Below are 27,092 nucleotides of genomic sequence, written 5' to 3'. Positions count from 1 at the left end.
TGGGTTGCGGTTATAAAGGGTTTAATGGGGATGATTGGCAATTGATCATTGAATAATCACAGCTAGAAGATGTTGGCACAATACATCATTCCACAGGACAGACAGACAGCTCACCGATGTATCTTGTAGTCGTGGGGTACCCACTTCTTCATGATCCTGAACAGGTCCTCGTCTGCATCTCGGCAATGAATGACCAGAGGCTTCCCCAGGGGCACGGCCAACTTCAACTGCTTCTCGAAAACCTTTTCACATGGAAATGGGAATTAGCACAAGGCTGATCACAATACGTACCAAGCTACGCTGCTAACCAGCTCCACCATCATATGAAAATACACAATCACTGTATAATTACAGAATGCCTAGGCGAGAATGGAGTTGGTGTGCCGCCCCCCCTGCGTAGATGTTCCACAGGACTCTGGGTCTCGATTGAGAGCTGTGGCACATTTGTGCATGCACATGTTTCCCTGAATATTTGCATAATATATGACAATTATGAAGTCCGAAAGCTCTGCTGTCTTTGCACATGTGTGGGAAATCTGCTCCATGTGTGCAGATTTTCAAAGAGCTCTGCCAGAACCCGAAGGCCAGGAAGGGCCCTTTAGCACATCTGAGTTTACACCCTAATGATGCCGTGGGGGGAGTTAGCAAAGTGAAAACACAGAGGTACTGAAGGTACTTTAAAGAGACAACTGAAAACCTTAAATGACAGTGTGTTGATGGGGGGGGGGGGGGGGGGGGGGGTTGGGGTAATCACGCAAATTCCTTTCTTGCAACCTATGTCCAGCCTTATATGTACCAGAAATTAAAGCCAACTGGATTAAGACCAGCACAATACTACTGGAAACCAGTGGCCTGTGTAACATATTCGGCAACCCACCACAGTTTGCTACAGAAGTGACATTCCGTTGTCGCCATCTTGCTACACCCCACACTAAGGATACACTAAGAAGGGGGAAGGCAGACATGTTGTTACACCCACCGGAGTTTTGCATTTTACACGTATTTATAACAGTAAAGTCAGTTTATATAGTGAAATACAGGACATACAACTCTGTCTGACTACTTAGATCTTTAATATTAAAAGCAGCGGCAACTCTGCTCATCTCACAGGTTTGCTAATCTGACAGAAGTTTGCTGGTTTTAAAATTCAACATCTAAACATTCAGACGGAGTTGTAAGTACTGCATTTCACTATAGAAACTGACTTTACTGTTATAAATACGTGTAAAATGCAAAACTCTGATGGGTGTAACAACATGTCCGCTTTCTCCCTTGTTAGTGTATCCTTACTGTGGACGAGTGTGGGGTGTAGCAAGATGGCGGCGATGGAACGTCACTTCCGTAGCAAACTGCGATGGGTCGCCGAATATGTCATTACACCTGCAGCCTCAACCAAGGCGGAGGGCATCACCATGGGGGAGCACCCTAGACGCCCATTGCAAGGTGTTAGTTGATACTCTAGTACAGAGGTCTCAAACTGGTGGCCCTCCAGCTGTTGAAAATCTACAAGTCCCATGAGGCATTGCAAGGCTGACAGTTAAGAGCAAGACTCCCAAAGGCAATGGCATGATGGGACTTGTAGATTCGCAACATCTGGAGGGCCACCAGTTTGAGACCCCTGCTCTAGTAGTTATATGCTAGATTGGATCATGAGGGGTGTGTCTATAACTAGTCTTTAAGAGGAACCTGCAGTAAAAAGGACGCTTTCCTCTTGGCTGCATTCTCTGACATCAGAAGAGGGTGGGGTAAAGCACAGATGCATACTAGCAATTCACGTAATAGGAAGTGAAAGACCTCAAACTATTTAAAATGTTTCCATTGTCATGGCAGTGTCTCTTTACTGCAATATCTGTGCTAGCTCCTCACATGGGTGCTCAACCTGCGGCCCTCCAGCTGTTGTGGAACTACAAGTCTCATGAGGCATTGAAAGGCTGACAGTTGCAAGCATGACTCTCAAAGGCAGAGGCATGATAGGACTTGTAGTTCTGCAACAGCTGGAGGGCCGCAGGTTGGAGCACCCAAACTCTGCTCAGAAAAAAATAAAATAAAAAAGCAATGGGGGGAGATTTACTAAAACTGGAGCACACAGAATTTGCTGCAGCTGTGCATGGTAACCAATCAGCTTCTAACTTCAGCTTTTTCTAATTCATAGTGGATAGTAAAGTCTCGTCCCCCCCTCTAAAAATAGTTAAACTTACCTGCTCTGTGCAGTAGTTTTGCACAGAGCAGCCCAGATCCTCCTCTTCTTGGGTCCCCCTTCGGCTCTCCTGGCCCCTCCCTCCTGTCGAAAGCCCCCCACAGCAAGCAGCTTGCTATGGGGGGCACCTGAGCCGAGTCACAGCTCCCTGTGTCCATTCAGACACAGAGCCCCTCAACAGTGTCCCTGCATAGCAGGGAATAAAATCCATCACTTCCCTTAGTAAAAGCAGCACACGTAGTAAACACAAACGCTGGCTAGGCACACAGTTAACAATTTGATCGCCCTGATGCTAACCTCTTCCCACCCAGTGTCATTAGTACAGTGACAGTGCATATTTTTAACACTGATCATTGTATTAGTATCACTGGTGCCAACAAAGTGTCAGTTCGTGTCAGATCGTCCGCAGGAATATCGCAGTTCCACTACAAGTCGCTGATCACCGCCATTACGGGTATAAAATAAATAAATAAAAAAGTCCAGTATATATCCCATAGTTTGTAGACGCTATAACGTTTGCGTAAACCAATCAATTTATGCTTCTTGGGATTTGGTTTTCCAAAAATATGTAGCAGAAAACAGATTGGCCTAAATTTATTAAGAAAATGTTTTTTTTATTTTTTTGGGATATCGCAGTTTAAGTCATTGATTACCGCATTAGTAAAACTCCAGTATATATCCCATAGTTTGTAGACGTTCACAACTTTCACACAAACAAATCAATATACACTTATTGGAAAATTTTTTTTTTTAACAGACATGTAGCAAAATATAATTTTGCCCTAAATTTAAGAAGAAATTAGATATTTTTTATTGGATATGTTTTATATCAGAAAAGGGGGAGAATCTTCTGGAGGTCAAGTGGTTAAATAAAAAAGCCAGTTGTTTTAACCTGCTGCACTTAGTCTGGCGCCCCGTTTCTCATAGAGAATTGCTTTGCTTTGTGGGGAGCTGCCTCTTGTGTTGCCTTCTCATATGTGGACGGTGATCAACCTTTTAAAATTCTGGACTTAAAAATGAAGGACTTTATGCTTTTTTTTTTTTTTTTTTTTTTTTTTTAAGCCATTAGCACCTACCGTATTTTTCCTTGACCATTCTGTGACAATAAAACCTAGACACCGATTAGATACTATGCAGAGCTGCACCAGATCCGGTGTGCCCCAGTTTTAGTAAATCTGCCCCAATGTGCGTGCCCAATGAATTTTTTCCTGAGCGGTCCAATAGCAGCGTTACTTACTCCACATGCGTAGAACTTTTTTAGACTTACGGCATGCTGGTCCGCCATTGTCGTGGAACATTTGTGGGAGTAATCCAGGCCCATCTCCCCATAGGCGATGGCTTTCGGGTGCCGCATAGCCTGCATCATCTCCTCCTGTAGCTCGTCGGTATAGTACTGTGCGAAATGAGGGTGACACCCAAACGCCCCCCAGACCAGGTTCTCGTTCAGCACGTGTCGCCAAGGAAGTCTCTTTAACGTGCGGGGGTCACAGTAATCCGTGATGCAGCCCTGAAACTCTGAGGGGAAAGTGGAGGAGTACTGCTCGCGGAGATCGGCGAAGGAACGCTTATGCCGCAACCGCGAGAAGAGCATGTCCAGGTGGCAGTGAGTGTCTACGAAGCCGTCGCGCAGGAACCTTGGCGTGTTGGAGTCAGTGGTGGGTGAGATCTCCAACATCCTTCGCGTGGCTTTGGTTTTGTCATCGGACGTCCATGATGTATCAAAGGATTGTGATCTGTCCCGCATGGGTTCAACCTCGCCTTCGCTGTCACTGGATGGGTCATAGTTCACGGAAACCTCAGAAACGCAGCTCTTGTTGAGGACATCTTGACGCCACTTGTTTTGCTCTGCGCTGGGCTTGTACAATGGACTGGTGGGCCAGATATCTTTATAACTGCTCCATGAGTTATTGTACAAATGGCGAGGATACAGAACGTAACTGGGTGTTGAGGTCTCAGCTGGGGTGCCTTCCATGGGGGGGCCCGGGAGAGGCTCGTCTTCCTGAGAAAATTTAGCCAACGTGCCCATATCTTCTACGTCAGAGAAGTCGCTTCCTATAGACGGATCCTTTTCCCGATCTCCCTATTTCAAGAAGAAACAGACACAAATTTAAAGGGAACCAGTCAGAATTTGGTTGCATTTAGGGCCACCCCACTTCACCGATTCAATCCCCTTTCACATGCCCTCTCTCGTCCCCCGTTGCAGTAGCTCCAAGCTTAGCAATGTTGTGACAGGGACCACACATGTGCGGGGGGGTTTGAAAGCTTACCCCTGTGATGGTGGGTTGAGCTCGATTGCTGGGAGTGTCTTAGCAACAAGGTAGGATGATGCCATCTTTTGGGGGGTTTTCAGCCAGGCTTTGGGAGGAACATTAATGGAATACACCTAGGGCTTTATTCAATTTTAGTCAAAGCTGCACATTGGTCTTTATCTGCAGGCGCCCCTTACCTGCGTAGGAAGTAATTTGGTACAGGTGAACTAACCCTTTAAAAACGGACATACTAGTTCACATGTGTCAAACACAAAGCCCGTGGGCCAACTCTGGCCCTCCAGGCCATTTCGTGTGGACCTTGCACCTTTCCTACATGGTGCCAGGGGTTGTCTAAAACTGTGGTGGTCAACTTGACAGATATAGGGAGTTTTTTGCAGTGGCCCCTGACATCACTAGGGAGGGTGCACGTGATAATAAGTCAACTGTCAGAGAATTTGGGAGATGTTACAAGAGGCTGCTGGGGAACAATGCCATAATAGTGTCACCCCCATCAAATCATTCTCTGCAGCCATTACCTTTTGTAGCACCACCCTCTCCCTTTAGAATGCAAGCTCTACAAGCCGGGCCCTCCTGTACCTTTTGTATCGTGCTGCAATTGTATTGTCCCCCCTATGCATTGTAAAGTGCTGCGTAAACTGTTGGCGCTACATAAATTATGAAGAATAATAATAATAATAGCCCCTTTACTAATCAATGCTCTCTGTCCAATCCCCCACTACAGGCCAATGAGGCCTGAGGGTCTCAACATCAGTCCTCAAGTACCCCCAACGGGCCATGTTTTGGGAACGTCCCTTAGATAAAATAGTTCTCATCGATATCATGTCATTTATATTGATTTAAAGCAGATATAAAATGTAAAGGAAAACCTGAAAACGTGGCCTATTGGGGGTACTTAAGGATTGAGAACCACTGGTCTAAACAATCTATCCCCAATTAGGCAGGCCATCACACAACAATGCAGATATCTGGGAATCTGAATGGGACCATACAGAACATAAACCAGTTTCTGACCATCTAAAAGGCTTTGTATGATTGATGGATTGCTCAGATATTTAACTATTTAATTCTTGTAAATGCACCTTCAAGAGAGAAAAGAACACACAGGCTCTGCTGCAATAATATTTTATGATAAAAGCTAGATAAAAATGCACTCACAAAAAAAATAAAAAAATAGAATCAGAGCTCAAATCACATCTCCCCACCATGGCACTGTGCACTAAAGTCCTTCCACTGTCCTTGATAGGAGCTACAGCTGACAGTGTGGATATGGCAGCAGTCGACAGCATGCTTGATCTCTTGCATGCTGACAGTTCACATGCACAGGAAAAACGTGCTGGGGGGGGGGGGGGTGTCACATAATGCACGCGGGTTGGTGCTGATGGGGTGCGTGAACTGTTGCTACTACAACATGTTTCAGAGGGCGTGGCCTCCTTTATCCACTTGCCAAAACGCAATAAGTTGCAGTCGGCAAGTGGTTTACTGGGATTATGGCTGAACATATCAGCCATAATCCCAGTATTGTTTTTATTTTCCCCAGCAGGTGGCTCGCTCTCATCAAAGCGATCTGAGAGGCTGGGACAGTTTCTAAAGTGGCAGGAGGGGATGTCTGCCTCTCTCTCGCCACCCCCCCCCCCTCTCACCGCTGCTTGCTTCGCTCACGGGTGTTTCTCTGGCTTAACGTTTCCGCCGGTCCACCCGAGAAACGATCCGACAGTGTGGCCGTCTGCTCCCATAGGTGATCAAAGAGTAACACTCTTTGATTTACTCTATGGCCTTGGAGGACTGGAGAGACGTCATGACATCACTTCCAATCCAGGCTGGGAGAAAGTTTTTTTTTTTTTCCTGCATGTTTTGCTTTTAAAAAAGGAGAACTTCACCTTTTTTGCCGCTAAATTCCAGCTCTACGGTGTACCAATATAGCATTAATGTACTTCTTTTGCAAAAATAAAACAGCTTTCCATTAATTCTACACACATTTACCTCACTCTCTTCTGTTTCTCTCTAGCTATTTAAAAAACACACTGCTCGATTACTTCTGCCTTAATTCCTGGTCAAACTATAGGTCATGACACAGGAAGGAGTCGACCAGCTGAAGGTAGATGATGCAGGTGTTCTGTCAGATTAGGCGACCCGTCAGATTTCATAACGCAAGGGACGTTTCGTTACGGCCGTCTTAGTACACCCCGCACTCTGGGACACTAAGCCTACAGTCTGAAATCGCCAAGCAGACATCATTTTACACCCACCAAGATCTTGCATTTTACATTTTTACCACTAAACTGAGCTTATATCGTCAAATACAGTATTTAGAAATCCGTGAAACTGTTTTGATGATGAATTTTAAAAGCAATGGCAAGTCTACTGATCTCACACTTTTGCTGATCTGTCAGAAGACCACTGCTTTTAAAATTCAACATCAAAACAGTGTCATGGACTTCTAAATACTGTATTTCACTATACAAGCTCAGTTTAGTGGTAAGAATGTGAAATGCAACATGTCGGTGGGTGTAAAAATATGTCTGCTTGGCAACATCTGTTGGCTTACTGCGGATGAGTGCGGGATGTACCAAGATGGCCATGACAGAACGTCACTTCCGTTACAAGTTTTGACGTGTCGCCTAATCTGACGGAACACAGGGTGTGCCAATGAGATCTACTGGTCAACTGCTTCCTGTGTCATGACCTAAAGTTTGAACAAAGGGGAATTTTGCCTTCAAAAAAGGTAAAGAAGACATGTGGGGTATTTTTGACCCCAGATCTTTCCATAAACAAGACCTGTCATCCTTATTTCTCTTACAAGGGATGTTTACATTCCTTGGTATAGGAATAAGAAAAAAATAAAAATAAATAAAAGTAAAGCGCCCCCATCCCTCCATGTGCGCTCGCAGAAGCGAATGCATATGCAAGTCGCTCACACACTTTAAACTTAGAAAACAAAAAAAAGTGCCAGAAAAAGCCTGGTCGGCAAGTGGTTACCAAGTCCAGGGTACACCATACCATAGTACCGTGGTGAGGAGAGGGGATTGATGAGCTACGATTCATATTTTCTTGTGAGTGCATTTTTATCTAGTTTCTAATCAAAAAAACAAAGGGTGTTGCACCAGAGCCTGTGCACTCTTCTCTCTCTTTGTACGTTTGAAGTTTCTAGTGCCGCTGGTTGCGAGAGCAGCAAGATTATGGTGCTATTGAAGACTAACCCTTTTAGGGCTGGAGATATATTGTATATTTGGACCCTCTTTGTGCAGGTCACCTGTGGCGTTACCACAAGTACTGGCATATGTGTATAAAATTCTTGTACTCACTGTATCAGATTCTTTGTCAGATTCATACAAGAACACAAGTCGCGGGGTGCCCACTGAGGTATTTGGTTTCTTTTTGAGGTCCTCCGTTCTCTCTTCGAGGTCTGTTGGTTTATCTTCATGAACCTTTGTTCCCTCTTTACGAACCTTTGCTTTTTCTTCATCAACCTCCATTCTCTCTTTGCGGACCTTTGGTTTCTCTTCATGAACCTCCATTCTATCTTTGCGGACCTTTTGTTTCTCTTCATGAACCTCCATTCTATCTTTGCGGACCTTTGGTTTCTCTTCATGAACCTCCATTCTATCTTTGCGGACCTTTGGTTTCTCTTCATGAACCTCCATTCTATCTTTGCGGACCTTTGGTTTCTCTTCATGAACCTCCATTCTATCTTTGCAGACCTTTGGTTTCGCTTCATAAACCTCCATTCTCTCTTTACGGACCTTTGGTTTCTCTTTGTGGGCCTCAGGTTCTTCTTTAGGAATCACTCTTGGGATAGTTCGCCTTATCCGGATTGGGTGATCTGTCCTCTCCGACCTCCAGGTTGATTTCTCTTCCACCACAATTTCTTTCTTGGGGGTCTCTGTCCTGGGTAATGGCTCTGAATGCCTGGACTTTCCTTTACGGACTTCCAGTTCTTCATTAGGAAATGTCCTTGTGATGGTTCGCCCCAACCAGCTTGGTTGACCGGTACTCTCCGACCTCCATGCTAATTTCTCTTCCTCAATCTCTCTTTCGGGGGTGTTTGACCTGTATGACAAGTCTAAATCCTCTGACTCCCGCTGCTGGAACCTACCCATCCTCTCCGCTTCTGGCTGACTTGTCAACTGGCTATCCAATGATCTTCTTCCTCTTGCGGAAACTCCTATGTCGCTGAATGCCCTCTTAAACAACAAGGATGGAGCATTGGGCCTTCGTGCCCGGGACCTCTGTAAATCCTCAGATTTTGTTTTGGTGTCCTCACCCATCTCAATTTGGCGATCACCCTACAAAGAGGATTCAGGAAACAAGCTGAGTTAAAAGTGATCTGTTATAAAGGCAGGAAGGGGATATGTACAGTACTGTAAAAAAGTTTTACGCAGGTGTAAAGAAATGCTGTAAAGTAAGAATGCTTTCAGAAGATATCTTTTAATTGTTATTTTATCAATTTACACAATGCAAAGAGAGTGAACAGAAGAAAGGTCTAAATCAAATATTTGGTGTGACCACCCTTTGGCTTCAAAACAGCATCAGTTCTTACACTTGTACAATGTCAGGGATTTTGTAGGATTGGAGTCAGGTGTATGATTAATCAAATTATACCAAACAGGTGCTAATGATCATCAATTTCATATGTAGGTTGAAACAGTCATCAACTGAGACAGAAACAACTGTGTAGGAGGCTTAAAACTGGGTGAGGAACGGCCAAACTCAGCTACTAAGGTGAAGCTGTGGAAGTCAGTTTCATGTCGCATGTCATACACCATGGCAAGACTGAGCACAGCAACAAGACACAAGGTAGTTATACTGCATCAGCAAGGTCTCTCCCAGGCAAAGATTTCAAAGCAGACTGAGGGTTCAAGATGTCCTGCTCAAGTTCTTTAGAAGAAGCTCAAAGTTGAGGACTGTTGAGACGCAGTGGTCAGCCAAAGAAACTTAATGCAGCAGATGAAAGACACATCATGCTTACTTTCCCTTCCACATCATAAGATGACCAGAACTGGTGAAAACCAGTGGGACCTAGGTACCCGCACTCATCTACTGTCCAGAAAAGTCTGTCTAGAAGTGGTCTTCATGGAAGAATTGCAGCCACAAAGCCAAACCTCCGACGTGGAAACAAGGCTAAGCAACTCAACTATGCAGGAAAAGATATGAACTGGGGTGCAGAAAAATGGCAGCAGGTGCTCTGGGCTAATTAGTCAAAATGTGAAATATCTGGCTGTAGCGGGAGGCAGTTTGATGGCAATAATGAGTGTCTGCAGCCAACAGTGAAGCATGGTGGAGGTTCCTTGCATATTTGGGGCTGCATTTGTGCAAATACAGTAGGAGAATTGGTTAGGATCAATGGTGTTGTCAATAATGAGAAATACAGGCAGATACTTCATCATACCATACCATCAGAGTGGCCTGCAATAGGCCCTAAAACATACAGATAATGTATTTAACAACCATCTTCAGCCCTGACCACCCCCATGAGGACCACAATACAGATATGGCAGGGTGCCAGGGGGGAGGTTGCTAGGACTCTGGGTTAACCAAGTGACGCCCAGATACCCCTAGACCAGTGATGGCGAACCTTGGCACCACAGATGTTTTGGAACTACATTTCCCATGATGCTCCTGCACTTTGCAGTGTAGTGGAGCATCATGGGAAATGTAGTTCCAAAACATCTGGGGTGCCAAGGTTCGCCATCACTGCCCTAGACCATCTGGTGCTCCTGCTTAGTTACCTGCCCAGGGTCAAGGGAGACAGATATGTTATGTATAACCTTTTCTCTGTTCTGTCAGAAGGGAGATACTTCTAAAATGGAAATCGGTTGAGCCACCTACTCCTGATGGAAAAATCGGTCAATTCAGTACCGCCCCTATACAGACTCACCTATGAGAGCAGCCAATGTCCGTGCAAATTTGACAAAGTGTGGTCTGCATGGATAGATGTCTGTGGCTGATGGGTGTAGAGGGGTTGCCCTCCTTGAGTGTACACTATTCCTCTCCTTTTTTCTTATTGAATCCTCTCCATCCATTATATTGGCTTCATGGCACGAGTTGCCCCAGTTTCTGTTCCTCCCCCCCGATGAGGTTCTATTACCCCTCACCGGATGTTTGTTTGCTGTTGGGCAAGGGTTAATGAATGCCGACATTCCAACTGGCAGATTGTTGTACTTTGATTTAAGATTTCCTTTGAAATAGGGTTTTGTGATAAACCACAGGATACTGTACCTCTTGTATGCATTATTACTATCGATACTAATCTGTATTGTAATTTCAAGAATACCCCTTGCTGTATATGCTGAAAAAAAAAAATAGTTTCTGTAAAAAAATAAAAACCATCTTTAGTGTAAAGAAGAACAAAGAGTTCAGGAAGTGATGGTTTGGTCACAACAGAGCCCTGATCTCAACATTATGGAGTCTGTCTGGGATTACACGAAGAGGCAGAAGGATTTGAAGCAGCCGACATCCACAGAAGATCCGTGCTTAGTTCTCCAAGATGTTTGGAGCAACCTACCTGCTGAGTTCCTTCAAAAACCATGTGCAATGTACCTAGAAGAACGGATGCTGGTTTGAAGGCAAAGGGTGGTCACACCAAATTTGTATTTCTCTTCTGTTCATTTTGTTTATTTTTATAAAATTAAACACTATTTCTGAAAGCATTAAATTTGCAGATTAAATTTTTTCACACCGGAGTAAAACTTTTACACAGTAGTTTAATTCTAAGCCCTTGTACACCCGGTCGGAGAATCCGTCGGAATGTGTCCTATCGGACCGTGTCGTCGGATAATCCGACTGTGTGTGGTATGCATCGGACTGATTCCGTCGAAATATCCGTCGGACCCAATTTTCCAACATGTTGGAAATATTTCCCGACCAACTGGGCCGGTCGGACATACTCCGATCATGTGTAGAGAATTTTGATCGGACCAAGTGCCACGCATGCTCAGATCAAATTCCTACATCAAAGCTATTGGCTACTAGCCTGAATGTAGTCCCATCGTAACGAAATTCCGTCATCACATTCTGAAAGATCGGATTTTTCACCAACTTTGTCCGACCGTGTGTATGCAACAGTTTCGGACACAATCCGTCGGACTAAATCCGATGGACAAAATCCGACGGATTTGGTTGTGGAAATCTCTGACCGTGTGTACAGGGGCTTAGAGTTATTTAGTCCTAACACACTCCCTGCCCTCGGGTGACAATTGCTGCTTAGTACAGATGTCATTCTTGGACAGGAAGTGAATTAATGGCAAGATTGCCAAATTGAAATAAATAAAAAGGGAAAAAAAGTTTAAAAATAGAAAACGAATGCAGCCACTAGAGCTGCGTGATTCTGGCTAAAATGAGAATCACGATTTTTTTGCTTTGAAGATAGATCACGATTCTCGCGGTGTAACATCACCTTTCACATTACAAAAAAACTAAAACAAACAAACAAATTGGGCTAACTTTACGGTTTCTTTTTTTTTTTTTATATTATTCATCGAAGAGTATTTTTTCCCAAAAAATTGCGTTTGAAAGACCGTTGGGCAAATACAGTGTGACATAAAATATTGCAGCAATTGACATTTTATTCTCTATGGTCTCTGATATATATATATATATATATATATATATATATATATATATATATATATATATATATATATATATATATATATATATATATATTGCTCTATTTTAGGGGTTCAAAGTAATTTTCTAGCAAAAAATATTGATTTTAACTTAAGAAACAAGGTGTCAGAAAAAGATTTAGACTTTTAAATGGTTAAACTTCCTGCATTTACACATTGTTTAAAAACTTGGCAGACTGCCCGGATTTTTCTTTGCACACAGAAGTTTCCCTTTGATCTAAGGCTTCATTCTCACAAAGGCGGATCCGTTGCCTCGGAGTCCGCCTCTGTCCGCCAGCTCAGCGGGGGATCTCTCTCAGCCGGCGGATGACAGGTCCCTCTCTGCTCACTGAGCGGGGGAGGAGCTCGTCGAGCGCCGCTAGTTACTATGGAGAGATCGGACGAAAACCGGACAGCATGTCCTTTTTCACCAGATCTCACCCGATCTGATCCGCCAGGGACGGATGCGAACGTAGGGGCATCCGTCTGATTTTAGCGGATCCATAGACTAGCATGGAGTGCCCGTTCAGGTCCACCGTCAAAACCGACAGGCGGACCTGGTCCGACAGTGTGAAAGGGGCCTAAGAAAGAAGAGTTAGTTACAATGTTTCATTTTAAGAACTTGGCAGACTGCCCGGATGTTTTCTTTTGACAGCTGAGTGAGCAGATAAGTCTCTCCACTTGTTATATGAAAGAATCGGCAAACTCTGCAATAGAGATCGTCAGGGGGGGTTGAAACGAGATCACAATTTTTTTTAACGATTAATTGTGCAGCCACCACATCATAGCACCGGTAAGCTGCAATACTATACATTTTTTTGTTCTTAGATTTAGTTACACTTTAAGACTACAACCAGACAAATACTGAAACCAAAACACTAGTAATTTTTAAAGCCCATCCATGGGCTCCCCCTAACCACCAATGTAGACGTGACCACTTGCATTGGTGGTCAATTAAAAAAAAAAAAAAAAATTAAATAAACGCCCCCTCATACTGATGGCTAATGAAGAAAAGGCCCTTTACGTTGGTGATCAATGTAAAAAGTGACTCTTTATATATTGGTGGTCAATGGAATAAAATGTCCATTCGCATTGATAAGCAATGGAGAAAAACTGCTTTACAATGCTGATCTGCGTAGAGGTGACCCCTTATATTGGTGGTGTTTCCCCAAGATTAAGCTCCAAGGGGCAGAGCGAACCGCGTTGGTCACGGTCTGGTGGGAGTTCAGGCTGAGTTTGTCACAAACAATCGATCCATGTAATTGTATAGATTTGCAGCTAAAAAGGAGACCTTCTTACCCTTAGACCCCTTTCACACTGAGGGCGTTTTCCAGGCGCTATAGCAATAAACAGGAAGCAAAGCCTGATGGGTTTTACTTCCTCTTTTGCTCGCTGCTGCAGTCTGCAAATGAAAAGCATAATGGGCTAGTATGCATTGCATACTAGCTCATTATGTGCCACTTGCATGAAAAAGAATCCAGCGATGTCCCCTGTGTGGGCAGAGTCCATCTTCTGACCCTCTTCCTTCCGGGCTGCGGACTCCGGCTCTGTGATGCGCCAGAGCCGCATGACATCTCTCCCGCGCGTTGCACACGGGAGCCGCAACTAACGCCACAAGCTAGGGAAGAAACGGCACTTAGTTTAGTTTTTTCCCCGCGCATGCGCCGTAGGAATTTTTTGCGGACTACACATGAAATATCTCCTAAACGGCGCACGTTTAGGAGATATTTCCACTACCTATAGGCAAGCCTTATTCTAGGCTTACCTATAGGCAGAAGTCCAAAAAGTGGGTTTACAACTACTTTAAAAATAGCACCTGCAATCCGCCCTCAAACAGCTGCTCCATTGTCTCCAGTGTGAAAGCCCGAGGGCTTTCACACTGGAGCGGTGCACTGGCAGGGCATCAGGAAAAGTCCTGCTAGCAGCTTCTTTGGAGCGGTGTGTTTACCGCTCCTCCACATTGAAATCAATGGGGTAGTGTGGCTATACCGCCAAAAACGCCGTTATTGCGGGCAGTTTTAACCCTTTCTCGGCTGCTAGCTGGGGGTTAAAAGCGCCACAAATCTGATGGTAAAACGCAGGTAAAAATAGCGGCGTTTTACCGCCGACGCTATGGGCGGCACAGTCTGAAAGGAGTCTTGTATTGGTGGTCAACAGAAAATGTCCCTTTGTATTGATGGTCAATGGAGAAAAGCCCCGTTACAATGGTGATCTGTGTAGGAGTGACCCCTTATGTAGGATGTCTGAGAGATGCTGCCCTCTTAAATTACAGTCACTGCAGGTGGAAGATCAGTCTCCATTGCTCACTGCTTGGTGAACCTCTGGTGGAAACCCGTCTGAGAAAAAGTAGCTTTGGGTTGTAGCACCTTAGTGTGATTGGGCCTCACCATCGGTTCTTGAATACCCATAACTGTCAATACAGTAGAATTAGACTCAGCGCTGGATAGTGACCCCCTTGTGTTGGAGGTCAGTGAGATGCTTCCCCTTTACATTGTAGTCAATGGATGGTCTTACCTCTGTTAGTGACACTGAGGCCCTAGGAGTAGGCGTTGATGGCTCCGCTCGGTCAGATCTGTGGAAGTCCAAGCTGACAGTCCGTTGGTGGCCTCTGCTCGGTGCCCTCTCTGTGGAATTGCTGCCAAGTCGGTGATCCAGAGTGCGTTTTGGCGTACTCTCATAGGGGTAGACCCTGACTTGCCTCTCCCTCGGCGGGCTGGGGCTATCAGGGTCTCCCTCTCTGCTGCGATGGGCCCCTCTCGGGAGTTTTGAATCCAGGCCTCTCAAGTATTTACTTGGAGACATTTCTGGTGGACTCGACCATCTATGCTTCCGCGAACCATTCCGATCAGCCATAGTGCCTGGGGAGAAAAGAAAAAAAAAAAAAATGAAGAAAGCACGTGGGTCACCGACATTCAGATCTCACAGCTGGATCTTCTGCTGCAGTACGAGGCCTTTGGGTGGCCATCCTTACCAAGTATTGTCTGAGAGGTACCTGCAACAATTTGGCAAGGCTTGGGTGAAATGTGACCAAAGCTCAAAAATCAATGTTCCTGATTGAGTAATGGTGGTAACACAGACACCTTCAACCTTGTTGAGTTTTGCAAAGCAATAAAAGGGTCAGTCCACCCAAAAAATAAAAACACAAACATTTAAAAAGCCAACTTCAGATATTGAATAGAGTGTGGAAGGGATAGAACCATGCTGTTTTATTGCTCTCTGCGACCCCACCAAGATTCCCTCCCACTTCCTGTCCAAAAGAGGGGTTCGGAGAAACAGGAAGCTTTTTTTTTTTTTTTTTTTAAGATTACTTTGTATTTTGTTTACATTTGTTATTTTAGTATTAATGTTCTTCTTTACAGCCCTGATGAAGTGGGATGTTCCCTGAAACGTTTTAGCCAGACTTTGTACTTTGCTGGTTGAACTATTATTTGATTATGAATATTACATTTTATATATTACATAAAAATGGTATGAAATTAACCCCTTAGCGTTAAAACAATTTACCGCGCTGAGAGCACGCTCCCTGCATGGTAGCCGGCGAGAACTGGAAAGCTCCCAAAAAACACTAGCAATCGGGAGCTTTCTGATCATGTAACCGCCAATCACAGAATGCCCACCCTCTGCCTTCTGGGACCTTTAAAAAGCCAGGAGACCTTCGGCGGGAAGAGGTTCAATTATATAAATATTTTCTTTTTTTTTTTACAATAACATAATTATATATTATAATATATATACACCGTATTTTCCGGCGTATAAGACGACCTTTTGCATGTAAAAAAATTGGCCAAAAAGCAGGGGTCGTCTTATACGCCGGGTCAGCCCCTCGGATGCCGGCTGGGTGTTCGGTAATACTGTATGTAGCTTCAAATGAATACAAAGCCTGCTCGGATTGGAGTAACGACCTCTGCCAATCCGAGCAGGCTACTCTGTAGCCTGCTCTGATTGGCTTGGAGAGTCAGAACGGCGCGGGCTGATGATGTTACAGCCTCTGCCAATCCAAGCGGGCTTTGTACTCATTAATAGAATACATCGCTCGCCGTGATTGGCTCCAGCAAATGCAGGAAGAAGGAAGAAATATGAAGGCTCGAAAGCCGGGTCGTCTTATACGGTAAGTACAGTTTTAAAAGCGTTTTTGTCCTGTAAGATTAGGGGGTCGTCTTATATGCCGGGTCGCCTTATACACCGGCAAATACGGTATGTATGTGTATATATATATATATATATATATATATATATACACACACATATATATATATACACACATATACATACACAGTACAGACCAAAAGTTTGGACACACCTCTCATTCAAAAAGTTTTCTTTATTTTCATGACTATGAAAATTGTAGATTCATACTGAAGGCATCAAAACTATGAATTAACACACGTCCAATTATATACTGAACAAAAAAAGTGTGAAACAACTGAAAATATGTCTTATATTCTAAGTTCTTCAAAGTAGTCACCCTTTGCTTTGATTACTGCTCCGCACACTCTTGGCATTCTGTTGATGAGCTTCAAGAGGTAGTCACCCGAAATGGTTTTCACTTCACAGGTGTGCCCTGTCAGGTTTAATAAGTGGGATTTCAAGCCTTATAAATGGGGTTGGGACCATCAGTTGTGTTGTGTAGGAGGTGGATACAGTACACAGCTGATAGTCCTACTGAATAGACTGTTAGAATTTGTATTATGGCAAGAAAAAAGCAGCTAAGTAAAGAAAAACGAGTGGCCATCATTACTTAAGAAATGAAGGTCAGTAAGTCCGAACAATTGGGAAAACTTTGAAAGTGTCCCCAAGTGCAGTGGCAAAAACCATCAAGCGCTACAAAGAAACTGGCTCACATGACGACCGCCCCAGGAAAAGAAGACCAAGAGTCGCCTCTGCTGCGGACGATAAGTTCATCCGAGTCACCAGCCTCAGAAATCGCAGGTTAACAGCAGCTCAGATTAGAGAACAGGTCAATGCCACACAGAGTTCTAGCAGCAGACACATCTCTAGAACAACTGTTAAGAGGAGACTGTGTGAATCAGGCCTTCATAGTAAAATAGCTGCTAGGAAACCACTGCTGAGGACAGGCAACAAGCAGAAGAGACTTGTTTGGGCTAAAGAACACAAAGAATGGACATTAGACCAGTGGAAATCTATGCTTTGGTCTGATGAGTACAAGTTTGAGATCTTTGGTTCCAACCACCGTGTCTTTGTGCGATGCAGAAGAGGTGAACGGATGGACTCTACATGCCCGGTTCCCACCGTGAAGCATGGAGGAGGTGTGATGGTGTTGGGGTGCTTTGCTGGTGACACTGTTGGGGATTTATTCAAAATTGAAGGCATACTGAACCAGCATGGCTACCACAGCATCTTGCAGCGGCATGCTATTCCATCCGGTTTGCGTTTAGTTGGACCATCATTTATTTTTCAACAGGACAATGAGCCCAAACACACCTCCAGGCTGTGTAAGGGCTATTTGACCAAGAAGGAGAGTGATGGGATGCTGCGCCAGATGACCTGGCCTCCACAGTCACCGGACCTGAACCCAATCGAGATGGTTTGGGGTGTGCTGGACAGCAGAGTGAAGGCAAAAGGGCCAACAAGTGCTAAGCATCTCTGGGAACTCCTTCAAGACTGTTAGAAAGCCATTTCGGGTGACTACCTCTTGAAGCTCATCAACAGAATGCCAAGAGTGTGCGGAGCAGTAATCAAAGCAAAGGGTGACTACTTTGAAGAACCTAGAATATAAGACATATTTTCAGTTGTTTCACACTTTTTTGTTCAGTATATAATTGGACGTGTGTTAATTCATAGTTTTGATGCCTTCAGTGTGAATCTACAATTTTCATAGTCATGAAAATAAAGAAAACTCTTTGAATGAGAAGGTGTGTCCAAACTTTTGGTCTGTACTGTATATTTATATTTATTATGACATTGAATGTTATTTTTTTTTATTATTTATTACTGCTTGAATTATAAAACACACACACCTTTGTACTTGTTTGCCACTCTTACCGATTCAATTACATAAAGGGGGCGATTTACTAAAACCGGTGCACAGAATCTTGTGCAGCTCTACATAGTAACCAATTAGCCTCCAGGGTTTATTTTCAGAGCCTACAGGTTGTAAAGGCAGAATTTGTTTCTTTTATCTTAATGCATTAAGCTTTCTGTGTGCAGCCCCCCTCCTACCCCGCCCCCCCCACTTACCTGAGGTCCCTGGCTGTCCACGAGTGTGTCAGCCGTCCGAGATTCTCCTTCCCATTGGATGAGACACAGCAGTGGCGCCCTTGGCTCCCGCTGCTACCAAAGTCAGCTAGCTAATTGGGGGAGAGGGGAGGGGGGCTGGCCAGGTCAGGGCTCGGTTTCTGAATAGACACATGGAGCTATTGTTATGGATTGTTTAATACTTTGATTAAATGACTATTTTCTATTATGTCAAGATATATGCTGAATCTCCTTACTCAAAATGCCTCACCTAGAGACCCCCCTCCCATCGGAGAGAGTCCAGGAGTCCACAAGCCATCAGCAGAAAACCTGGATGAAACTGGCCAGGACCCCTTAGATAAGGGTCCTCCAATCTCTGCTTGACAGCACAGAATACACCTGAGATGATGCTTTGCAAACAATGAGTCATCTTCTACTATAAAGGGGCTATATGCCCAGAGCAATAAAGGAAGCTTTTTCACTGAACAGTGTGTGTCAGCGTACTTCTTCTAAACATGCATGCATGGACATTTGAATTAGACCAGGTGCAGATAACTCGGCCAGAGATTTGTCTGGGATCCAAAACAGCTGGCAGCTCAACGTGAGGCTCTCGGGTTGCGAACCGGAGGAACAGCCGACCAAGAGGCCACTGAGGAGGAATCACCACAGGAGGGACAGAGACTGATCAACTCTGAAAATACAGTAAGATATCACATTCATATCTTGCTAGTATATCCCATTCCCGTGTGGGTCCGTCTCTGTATCCGCGTCGGCTGCCGAAGGTCGCCAAAAGACAGGTAATACTTGCCCGAGGTCCATTATATGAACCTGTATTCCAATTATCTGCAGCCTGTAAGAACATTGTGTTGTTGTATTGTACGAGTCTGTGTTGTTGTGTTGTATGAGTCTGTGTTGTTGTGTTGTATGGGTCTGTGATAAATGATGTATGATGTTGAAAGAGATTGCCACACAGCTGGGTCCCAGCTGACCTGGACAAACTCCTTCGGTACCGGTGTTAGTGCGGTGTAGCATTTCACCCAGAAGGGGGGCGTCAGGGACATGGACAAACTCCTTCGGTACCGGTGTTAGTGCGGTGTAGCATTTCACCCAGAAGGGGGGCGTCAGGGACATGGACAAACTCCTTCGGTACCGGTGTTAGTGCGGTGTAGCATTTCACCCAGAAGGGGGGCGTCAGGGACAGGGACAAACTCCTTTGGTACCGGTGTTAGTGCGGTGTAGCACTTCACCCAGAAGGGGGGCGTCAGGGACAGGGACAAACTCCTTCGGTACCGGTGTTAGTGCGGTGTAGCATTTCACCCAGAAGGGGGCCTCAGGGATATGGACAAACTCCTTTGGTACCGGTGTTAGTGCGGTGTAGCACTTCACCCAGAAGGGGGGTGTCAGGGACATGGACAAACTCCTTCGGTACCGGTGTTAGTGCGGTGTAGCATTTCACCCAGAAGGGGGGCGTCAGGGACATGGACAAACTCCTTCGGTACCGGTGTTAGTGCGGTGTAGCATTTCACCCAGAAGGGGGGCGTCAGGGACAGGGACAAACTCCTTTGGTACCGGTGTTAGTGCGGTGTAGCACTTCACCCAGAAGGGGGGCGTCAGGGACAGGGACAAACTCCTTCGGTACCGGTGTTAGTGCGGTGTAGCATTTCACCCAGAAGGGGGCCTCAGGGATATGGACAAACTCCTTTGGTACCGGTGTTAGTGCGGTGTAGCACTTCACCCAGAAGGGGGGTGTCAGGGACGTGGATAAACTCCTTTGGTAAAGGTGATGGTGTGGTAAAGCACGTCACCCAGAAGGGGGCGTCAGGGACGCAGGTAGCGTGGCTGTGTGGTTGTTATAATTCAAGCATACACATCTATTACAAATCATACAAATGTCATGTTATAATTGTGTTTGTGGATTGATGTTCAGCATTTTTGAAGGTGGTTGGAAGGTCAATTGGGTCTATAGAAAGTGAATGTAGAAAGAGTGGACAGGAACCGATAAGGTGTCCTGAACAAGTGGGAGATTTAGAAGAAACAGAGGGAAGTGAAAATTTGAGGATCTCATTGTTGAATATTAACTGCTGTACATATCTGTCTGTTAAATGTCTTGTTGAGGGAAGTGAGTGGTCACGCACTACCCGACCCCTATTCTGTGGCCGTCTCGGACGGGCAGAACCGTGACTGAGTCTACGTTTTGGGAAGACGCACCAGGGGCGACCCAGGTGGCAGTCGAGCATTGTAGACAAAACCTCTCTCTGTGGTACTATCTGTTTTGTCCTCGTTAACTTGAGATTGGGATATAGTCTGAACCGGTACCAGGTGACGAATAGAGGAATTGCCAGACCCTTTCAGAATCCAAGGCAACCTCGTGACCCGTCTAAAATCCTGAGCAGACACATAAATATCTCAGTCATCAAGACAGAAAATAATGGGGCAGAAATTGGTTAAGCCAGAGAAAGGGAAACACGAGAGAGAGGGAGGAATTATGTTAAGAAAGCAAAAAAATTTGTGAAGATTTGTAGCATCACCATTCCTCCAGGGGGTAGATTGCAGCCAGAGGAATGGTGGAAAATACTGAAAGAAAAATGAGAAGTGTTACCTGACAATGGTTTACTGAAAACTGCAGAAGCCTAGTATAATGTGTGCAATATTGGAATTTATTTGAAAGTATGCAACATGATGAAACTCTAGTTATGAGCCTGTCAACATTTTTATAATGCATATCACTGATGGGTCTAGCAAAATAGAATATCAGGCAATGCATATGTTAGAAGTATCGCTGAGATAAAAGAAATATAAGCCTGAAGTCTCATTTTTTGAGCATGGCAGAGCATTCTGCAGCTGTGCTCCTTACCCCCATCCTTACGCTTCACTGCAAGGAGTGAGGTGCCCCTCCCTTCAGATCCCTGTGTGAGGGACTGTCTGTAGGGATGTTAATGGTTGAAAGGCTGTGAGATTACTGGTATAACATGTGATGTTTGCATGTGTGGGATATACAGGACCGGTTGATTTAGTTATTATTCTAGCAGGCTAGAATATTAAAGGAATTTTGCAAGTTGAGAAAACAGTAGTTAGACAATGAAACAGTACAAAAGAGAATATATGTTTAGAATGGATGTTATGAAGAAATATGTAAATGTAAATGAAAGAAAAGGCTGAGAATGTTTTGATTACTTTAAATGTAGCAAAGACCACTCGCAGGAAACAATAGAAGAGATGGAGAGTTTTCTGCAGGAAAACAAGTCTCCTGATGAAAGTTGCCGAGTAATAGGCAGTGGAAAAAACCCTACTTAGCAGTAATAAGAAATGTAGTCAGTTTATGTGAAATTAAAGCTGGAGACGCTTACTGGCCCATCATGGAGAAAAGTCTCTGTGATGTGAGGATTGTCGATGACAATACCTTTAATTCTGGTGTGGAATTCTGTGAGTAGCTGTGCGAGTGGGCGGAGGGCAGACTGGCTGATCAAGCTACAAGTATCCAAGATGTTACTCAAGACAAAACGGAGTCAGTAGAAAAGTTTTACACCGGACTGTCACAAGTTTTTTTCAGATTTGGTATTCATCACCCATAATATGGCACACAGCCAGATACTGTCTTCAGCCTTTGTGGCAAGCCTCAAGGAGTCAATCTGAAAAGGCCTCACCATGGCCCAACCGGAGTACTGTGTGCAGCAGCAGCAACAATATCAAAACCCTGGACATCCCACCTCGGAACACCAGGATCTCCTATGCTAGGTATTGGGCAAGCCTGTGTCACTAACCCCTGTGAGGGCAACCTCTTCAAAGAACTCAGAAGACCCATTAGCGAGGGTTACCCTACCCATTGAGGGACATCCAACCACTTTCCTAAGCGGCACAGCTGCAGCCAGAAGCGTGATTAGAGAAGAGGATTTACTTGACCACTCATACCTTTCTGATATTGACATATCTTGTGTGGACATAGATGGAACTCCCAGAACTAACCCAATGACCCGTCCCCTACAAGTTGGAAAGTACCCAGACCTTCTGGCTCGATTCTTTGTCTCTTCCACCTGTCCACTCAATCTCTTGGGAGCAGATGTACTGTCCAAACTTCAGGCTTCTATTGTGTTCTTTGAAGATGGATCTATTACTGTCTCTTCTCCACTGGACATTGAGGACACTTCTGCTATGGTCCACAGGAGCTGAGGATGTAGGACACTTAAAGGTGCCACCAGTCATGGTGCAGTTGAAACTTGGAGCTCCTCTGCCCTGGAAACCCTCTAAAGTTATCCCAATCTGCAAATCTATTTCACAGCATGTCAAAGCCCTCATGTCAAATGGCGCCCTGATACCCTGTACATCTCCATACAACACACTTCTGTTCCCTGTGAAGACGAGAATCCCTAAGGGAGAACCAGACAAGTACAGAATGGTCCAGGACCTCCGAGCAGATAATGAAGCTACGGTCCGGAAGCCTCCTTACCGATGCAACCCATTTATGATGCTCTGAAGTCTGAGCCCTTCCAAATGTCCTCAGAGGTAATATCCAACTTCGAGGCCCTCAAACAAGCCATTTCATTATCTTCAGTTTTAGGGCTTCCAGACTACAAAAAAACGTTCAAGCTCTTTGTATCCGAACGTCTGGGACATTGCTGCCATACTCAACCAGATCCAGCCGAAAAATCTGTCCACTGCCAGACATTTGAGACTCCAACGTTCCCTCCTTCTATCGGACAACATTACTCTATTACATTGTCAAACACTGAACCCTTCAACCCTTTTTCCACTTCCCGAGGGGGGAATAGAGGAGCCACCCCATGACTGTTTTCAATTAATGCATCTGGAAACCACACATATTCCCAATGTGAGTGAAATACCCCTGCATAATTCAGACCTAAGACGGTTCTACAAGCTGAAGCCTTACCACCGGGGATGTCTGCACAGGAGACAGAGCTACAAGCACTCACTACAGCATATAAACTGGCAGAGGGAAAAAGAGCCAACATTCATACAGACTCAAGATATGCTTTTAGCATTGCCCATGACTTTGGTGTTATCTGGAAGGCCAGAGGATTCCTGACAGCTGCAGGAGCACTTGTGAAACACAGTCCAGCTATCAATGACCTGATGGACGCCTTACTTCTCCCAACCCAAGTGGCTATTTTGAAAGTAAAAGCACACGGCAAACTGAACTCGAAGGAAGCCGGAGGCAATCATCTAGCCGATTCAACTGCCAAACAGGCAACCAGCAGTCCACGAGAAGTGGAAATAGAGTGGTAGAAGACCACCCCATGCTTGCCCTACAGACTGTCCCAGTGGACAGAGTTTATCTGAAAGAACTACAAGAAGCAGCAAGTCCGGATGAGAAGGAAAGCTGGAAGCAGAGGGGAACAACTTTCAAGGATGGACTATTCGAGTGCAACAAGAAGCCTTGCTTACCCAGGAATATGTACTCGGGTGTGGTACAAGGGGCACATGGAGCTGCCCATCTGTCAAAGACTCTTATGAATGTAGCTTCAGGAATCACTCCACTGACTAGCAATGTCTATAAGTCATGCACCATTTGTGCAAAGTGTAACCCGGGATGCACAGAGAAGATGCCGCAGAAACGCCTGGCAAAGCCCTCGTACCCTTTCCAGCGGATACAAATTGACCACATCCAAATGCCAAAGATTGGATGATTTGAGTACACCTTAGTAGTTTCACACAGCCTACCACCCCCAGAGTACCGGGAAGGTAGAAAGAATGAATGACACATTAAAGACTTGAATGTTAAAAATGGCCCAAGAGACTGGTATGCATTGGCTGGACAGCCTGCCCATTGCCCTGTTCAGCATCAGATACACACCAAGGGGAGAACACTCCCCTACCCCCTTATGAGATTTTGTTTGATTTAGCCCCTAGACTTGGTTGTTATTTTCCACAGTTATAACTGCAGTCTGATGTGTTGACTAATTATGTAACCGCATTATCACGAGAATTAACCCGAATATGTGTCCAGGTGTTTTCTTCCATTCCAGATCCTGAATTAGATACAGGAACACACCAACTACTACCTGGAGATTGGGGGCTGGTAAAGACATTTGTAAGAAAAAGGTCTCTTGAACCCAGATATGATGGTCCCTTCCAGGTGCTGCTGACCACAAGCAAATCTGTAAAGTTGGCTGGGAAAACACTTGAATCCGCCCCTTCCACTGTAAGAAAGTCCCAAGTCCAGAGGACAAGACATTGACTGCACCATGATGTCTACATTGTATATCCTTTTTCTGTTAAATCTGGGGAGGGCCCAACAGGTGGCTATCACTAAGAGGAACGCTCCTGAGGGAAGTTTTCACCCACATGTGTATATAGATGCCATAAGGGTCCTGAATGAATTTAAAGCCCGAGACCAAGTAAAGGCAGGTTTTAAGTCTTCGATTCCCATAATCACTGTCAACAAAAATGTAGACTGTATAAATTAAATATATTACAACCAGCAGTGGTTTGTAAATTACACTAGAGATGCCCTACAGGGGATTGCTGACCAATTAGCACCCACATCTTACATGACATTTCAGAATAGGATGGCCTTGGACATTATAGAAGGTACAGGGACATGCTATACATACATACCTGACAACACCGGTCCAAATGGTAAGGTCACCCTGGCCATAAAATGTTGGAAAGCCTATTTAGTAGAGCTGAAGAAGAATTTGGGTATAGATCAGCCAAGGGACCAGTGGTTTGGGTGGTTGGCAGAAGACCTTGGCTCGGATAGGTACTGTAATACTAGTTATTCTGGTATTTCTAGCTACTATAGTATGTTATGTTATTACATGTGTAAAGAAATTCCTAGGCAAACAGTTGACCAAGCGACCCCAGTGATGATACAGCAGGACGCAGAAGATGAGGACTATAAGAAGCCCTATGCCCCATTACAGTCCCTCCCCATATCTACAAATTATAAGATCATTCAGCCATAGGGATAGCATCTGACTTCCACATGTGCAAAGACTGTGGCAAGGGGGGTGATGGGCCAGCCATCACCCGTCTAACGTACAGCAAGAAAAAAGTTCCAAGGCACATGAGGACAGATGAGTTAGACCACCTACTAGGGACAGAATAGGAAATAGACATTTCAAGGGGGGACTGTTATGGATTGTTTAATACTTTGATTAAATGACTATTTTCTATTATGTCAAGATATATGCTGAATCTCCTTAATCAAAATGCCTCACCTAGAGACCCCCCTCCCATCGGAGTGAGTCCAGGAGTCCACAAGCCATCAGCAGAAAACCTGGATGAAACTGGCCAGGACCCCTTAGATAAGGGTCCTCCAATCTCTGCTTGACAGCACAGAATACACCTGAGATGATGCTTTGCAAACAATGAGTCATCTTCTACTATAAAGGGGCTATATGCCCAGAGCAATAAAGGAAGCTTTTTCACTGAACAGTGTGTGTCAGCGTACTTCTTCTAAACATGCATGCATGGACATTTGAATTAGACCAGGTGCAGATAACTCGGCCAGAGATTTGTCTGGGATCCAAAACACTATGATCCTGCTTGGGTGCCTCCATAACAAGCAGCTTGCTGTGGGGGCACTGAACAGGGGGGAGGGAGCCAGGGTCACAGAAGAGGATCTGGGCTGCTCTGTGCAAATCCACTGCAACAGAGCAGATAAGTATAACATGTTTATTTATTTTTTTATCCCCCCCCCCCCATAAAGCCTTTACAATCACTTTAATTGGACAAGATGAAGTTAGAAGCCAATTGGTTACCATGCACAGCTGCACCAGATCCTGGAGTGCTCGAGTTTTAGTAAATCTTCCCCAAAGTTTTTATTGGGATCTCTCCCTTCCTATCCCGGGGACCTTCATTCCCTTATTTCCTGCCCTGGTGCCAAAAACGTGTCACTGATACACCAAGTATAGGAAAATCTCCCCAATGGTTTCACAGACTGAAAGAAAAACCTGTTCTTTTCCACGTCTCTTCCAAAAAAAACAGTTTTGGCTGGAGTTGGTCTCTATAGCAGTATTTCAGGTTATGGAAAAATAAAAACGTAAATCGTCTTAAAAAAAAAAAAACGCAGATTGCTGTTATACTAACCTACCCGCCATCCCCTCCCCTATGAGATCCAGTACCGCTTGTCTTCTAGGTGGAAAGGACGTCCAGTGTCTGTCGACCAACCTTCTTCCTGAATGCCCAGGCTGTCATGGGCCCTCCCCTTAGGGGCGTGTCATCACACCGGCTCACAGGAGGAAGGCTCCATGTAAAGGCGTGGAACTGGTCTCTTCAGCATTCTAGACCTGCCCACAGCAACCAGGAGGAGATTACAGGGGGATAAATAAAGAAATAAAAATAAAATAAAAAAATAAAAAAGGGGGGGGTAAACATACACATTTTTCCCTGTATAAATGGTGCAGTGGTGCTCCGCCACGGGGTGCAGCTGGAGTTCCACTTAATTTTTAGGCAGATGCTGGAGATTTCCACCAAAATTTCACTTTTATTGCCGTTTGTCCTGATTTGTGAGATTTTCCCTCATGTTCCGTCTCACAGAAAGTGTAATAAAAGCCCAACAGAAGATCTAACCACATCTAAGCACAGACTGACTGCGGTGTCCAGCAATAACAGGAAGTCCACTCTGTGCAGCAAGATAAACCCCCCCCCCCCCTTAGGAAGCCTGCTGTGTGTCCTGCAAGAAACATCCCCCTAGAAAAAAAATTTATCCTTCCTAGGAAGTCTACTGAACAGCAAGATATCAAGTCTGCTGTGTGCTGCAAGAAACCTCCGGCCGGAAGTCCAGTGTGTATTGCAAAATATCAACCCTCCCTTAGGAAGTCTGCTGCAAATTTCCTCCAAGAAAATCTGCTGTGTGTCCCTCAA

At 44.8% G+C, this 27,092-nt stretch overlaps 1 protein-coding gene and 1 long non-coding RNA gene across 4 annotated transcripts in view; one reads left to right on the top strand and one right to left on the bottom strand.

Moving 5' to 3' along the window:
- TATDN2 (TatD DNase domain containing 2) overlaps window positions 1-27,092 on the bottom strand; it is a 35,820-nt gene that overhangs the window by 1,671 nt on the left and 7,057 nt on the right. For all 3 annotated transcript variants that reach the window (XM_077451584.1, XM_077451585.1, XM_077451586.1), the window contains exons 2-5: window positions 14,586-14,929; window positions 7,770-8,750; window positions 3,465-4,277; window positions 115-242 (exon numbers count right to left, since the gene is read on the bottom strand). In XM_077451584.1, the coding sequence (XP_077307710.1) occupies window positions 115-242; window positions 3,465-4,277; window positions 7,770-8,750; window positions 14,586-14,924 (2,261 nt within the window). In that variant the 5' untranslated portion in view covers window positions 14,925-14,929. The remainder of the gene's footprint in view (window positions 1-114; window positions 243-3,464; window positions 4,278-7,769; window positions 8,751-14,585; window positions 14,930-27,092) is intronic.
- Window positions 18,453-25,659, top strand: LOC143927490 (uncharacterized). The gene is made up of 2 exons (XR_013262276.1): window positions 18,453-19,063; window positions 24,229-25,659. It is a non-coding gene; the product is annotated as an uncharacterized LOC143927490 (long non-coding RNA).

The sequence above is a fragment of the Lithobates pipiens genome, unplaced genomic scaffold (assembly GCF_037356315.1).
Source record: "Lithobates pipiens isolate NorthernLeopardFrog02 unplaced genomic scaffold, aLitPip1_a1.2 Scaffold_23, whole genome shotgun sequence".
NCBI lineage: Eukaryota > Metazoa > Chordata > Amphibia > Anura > Ranidae > Lithobates > Lithobates pipiens.
This window is presented reverse-complemented; position numbering and strand designations above follow the sequence as displayed.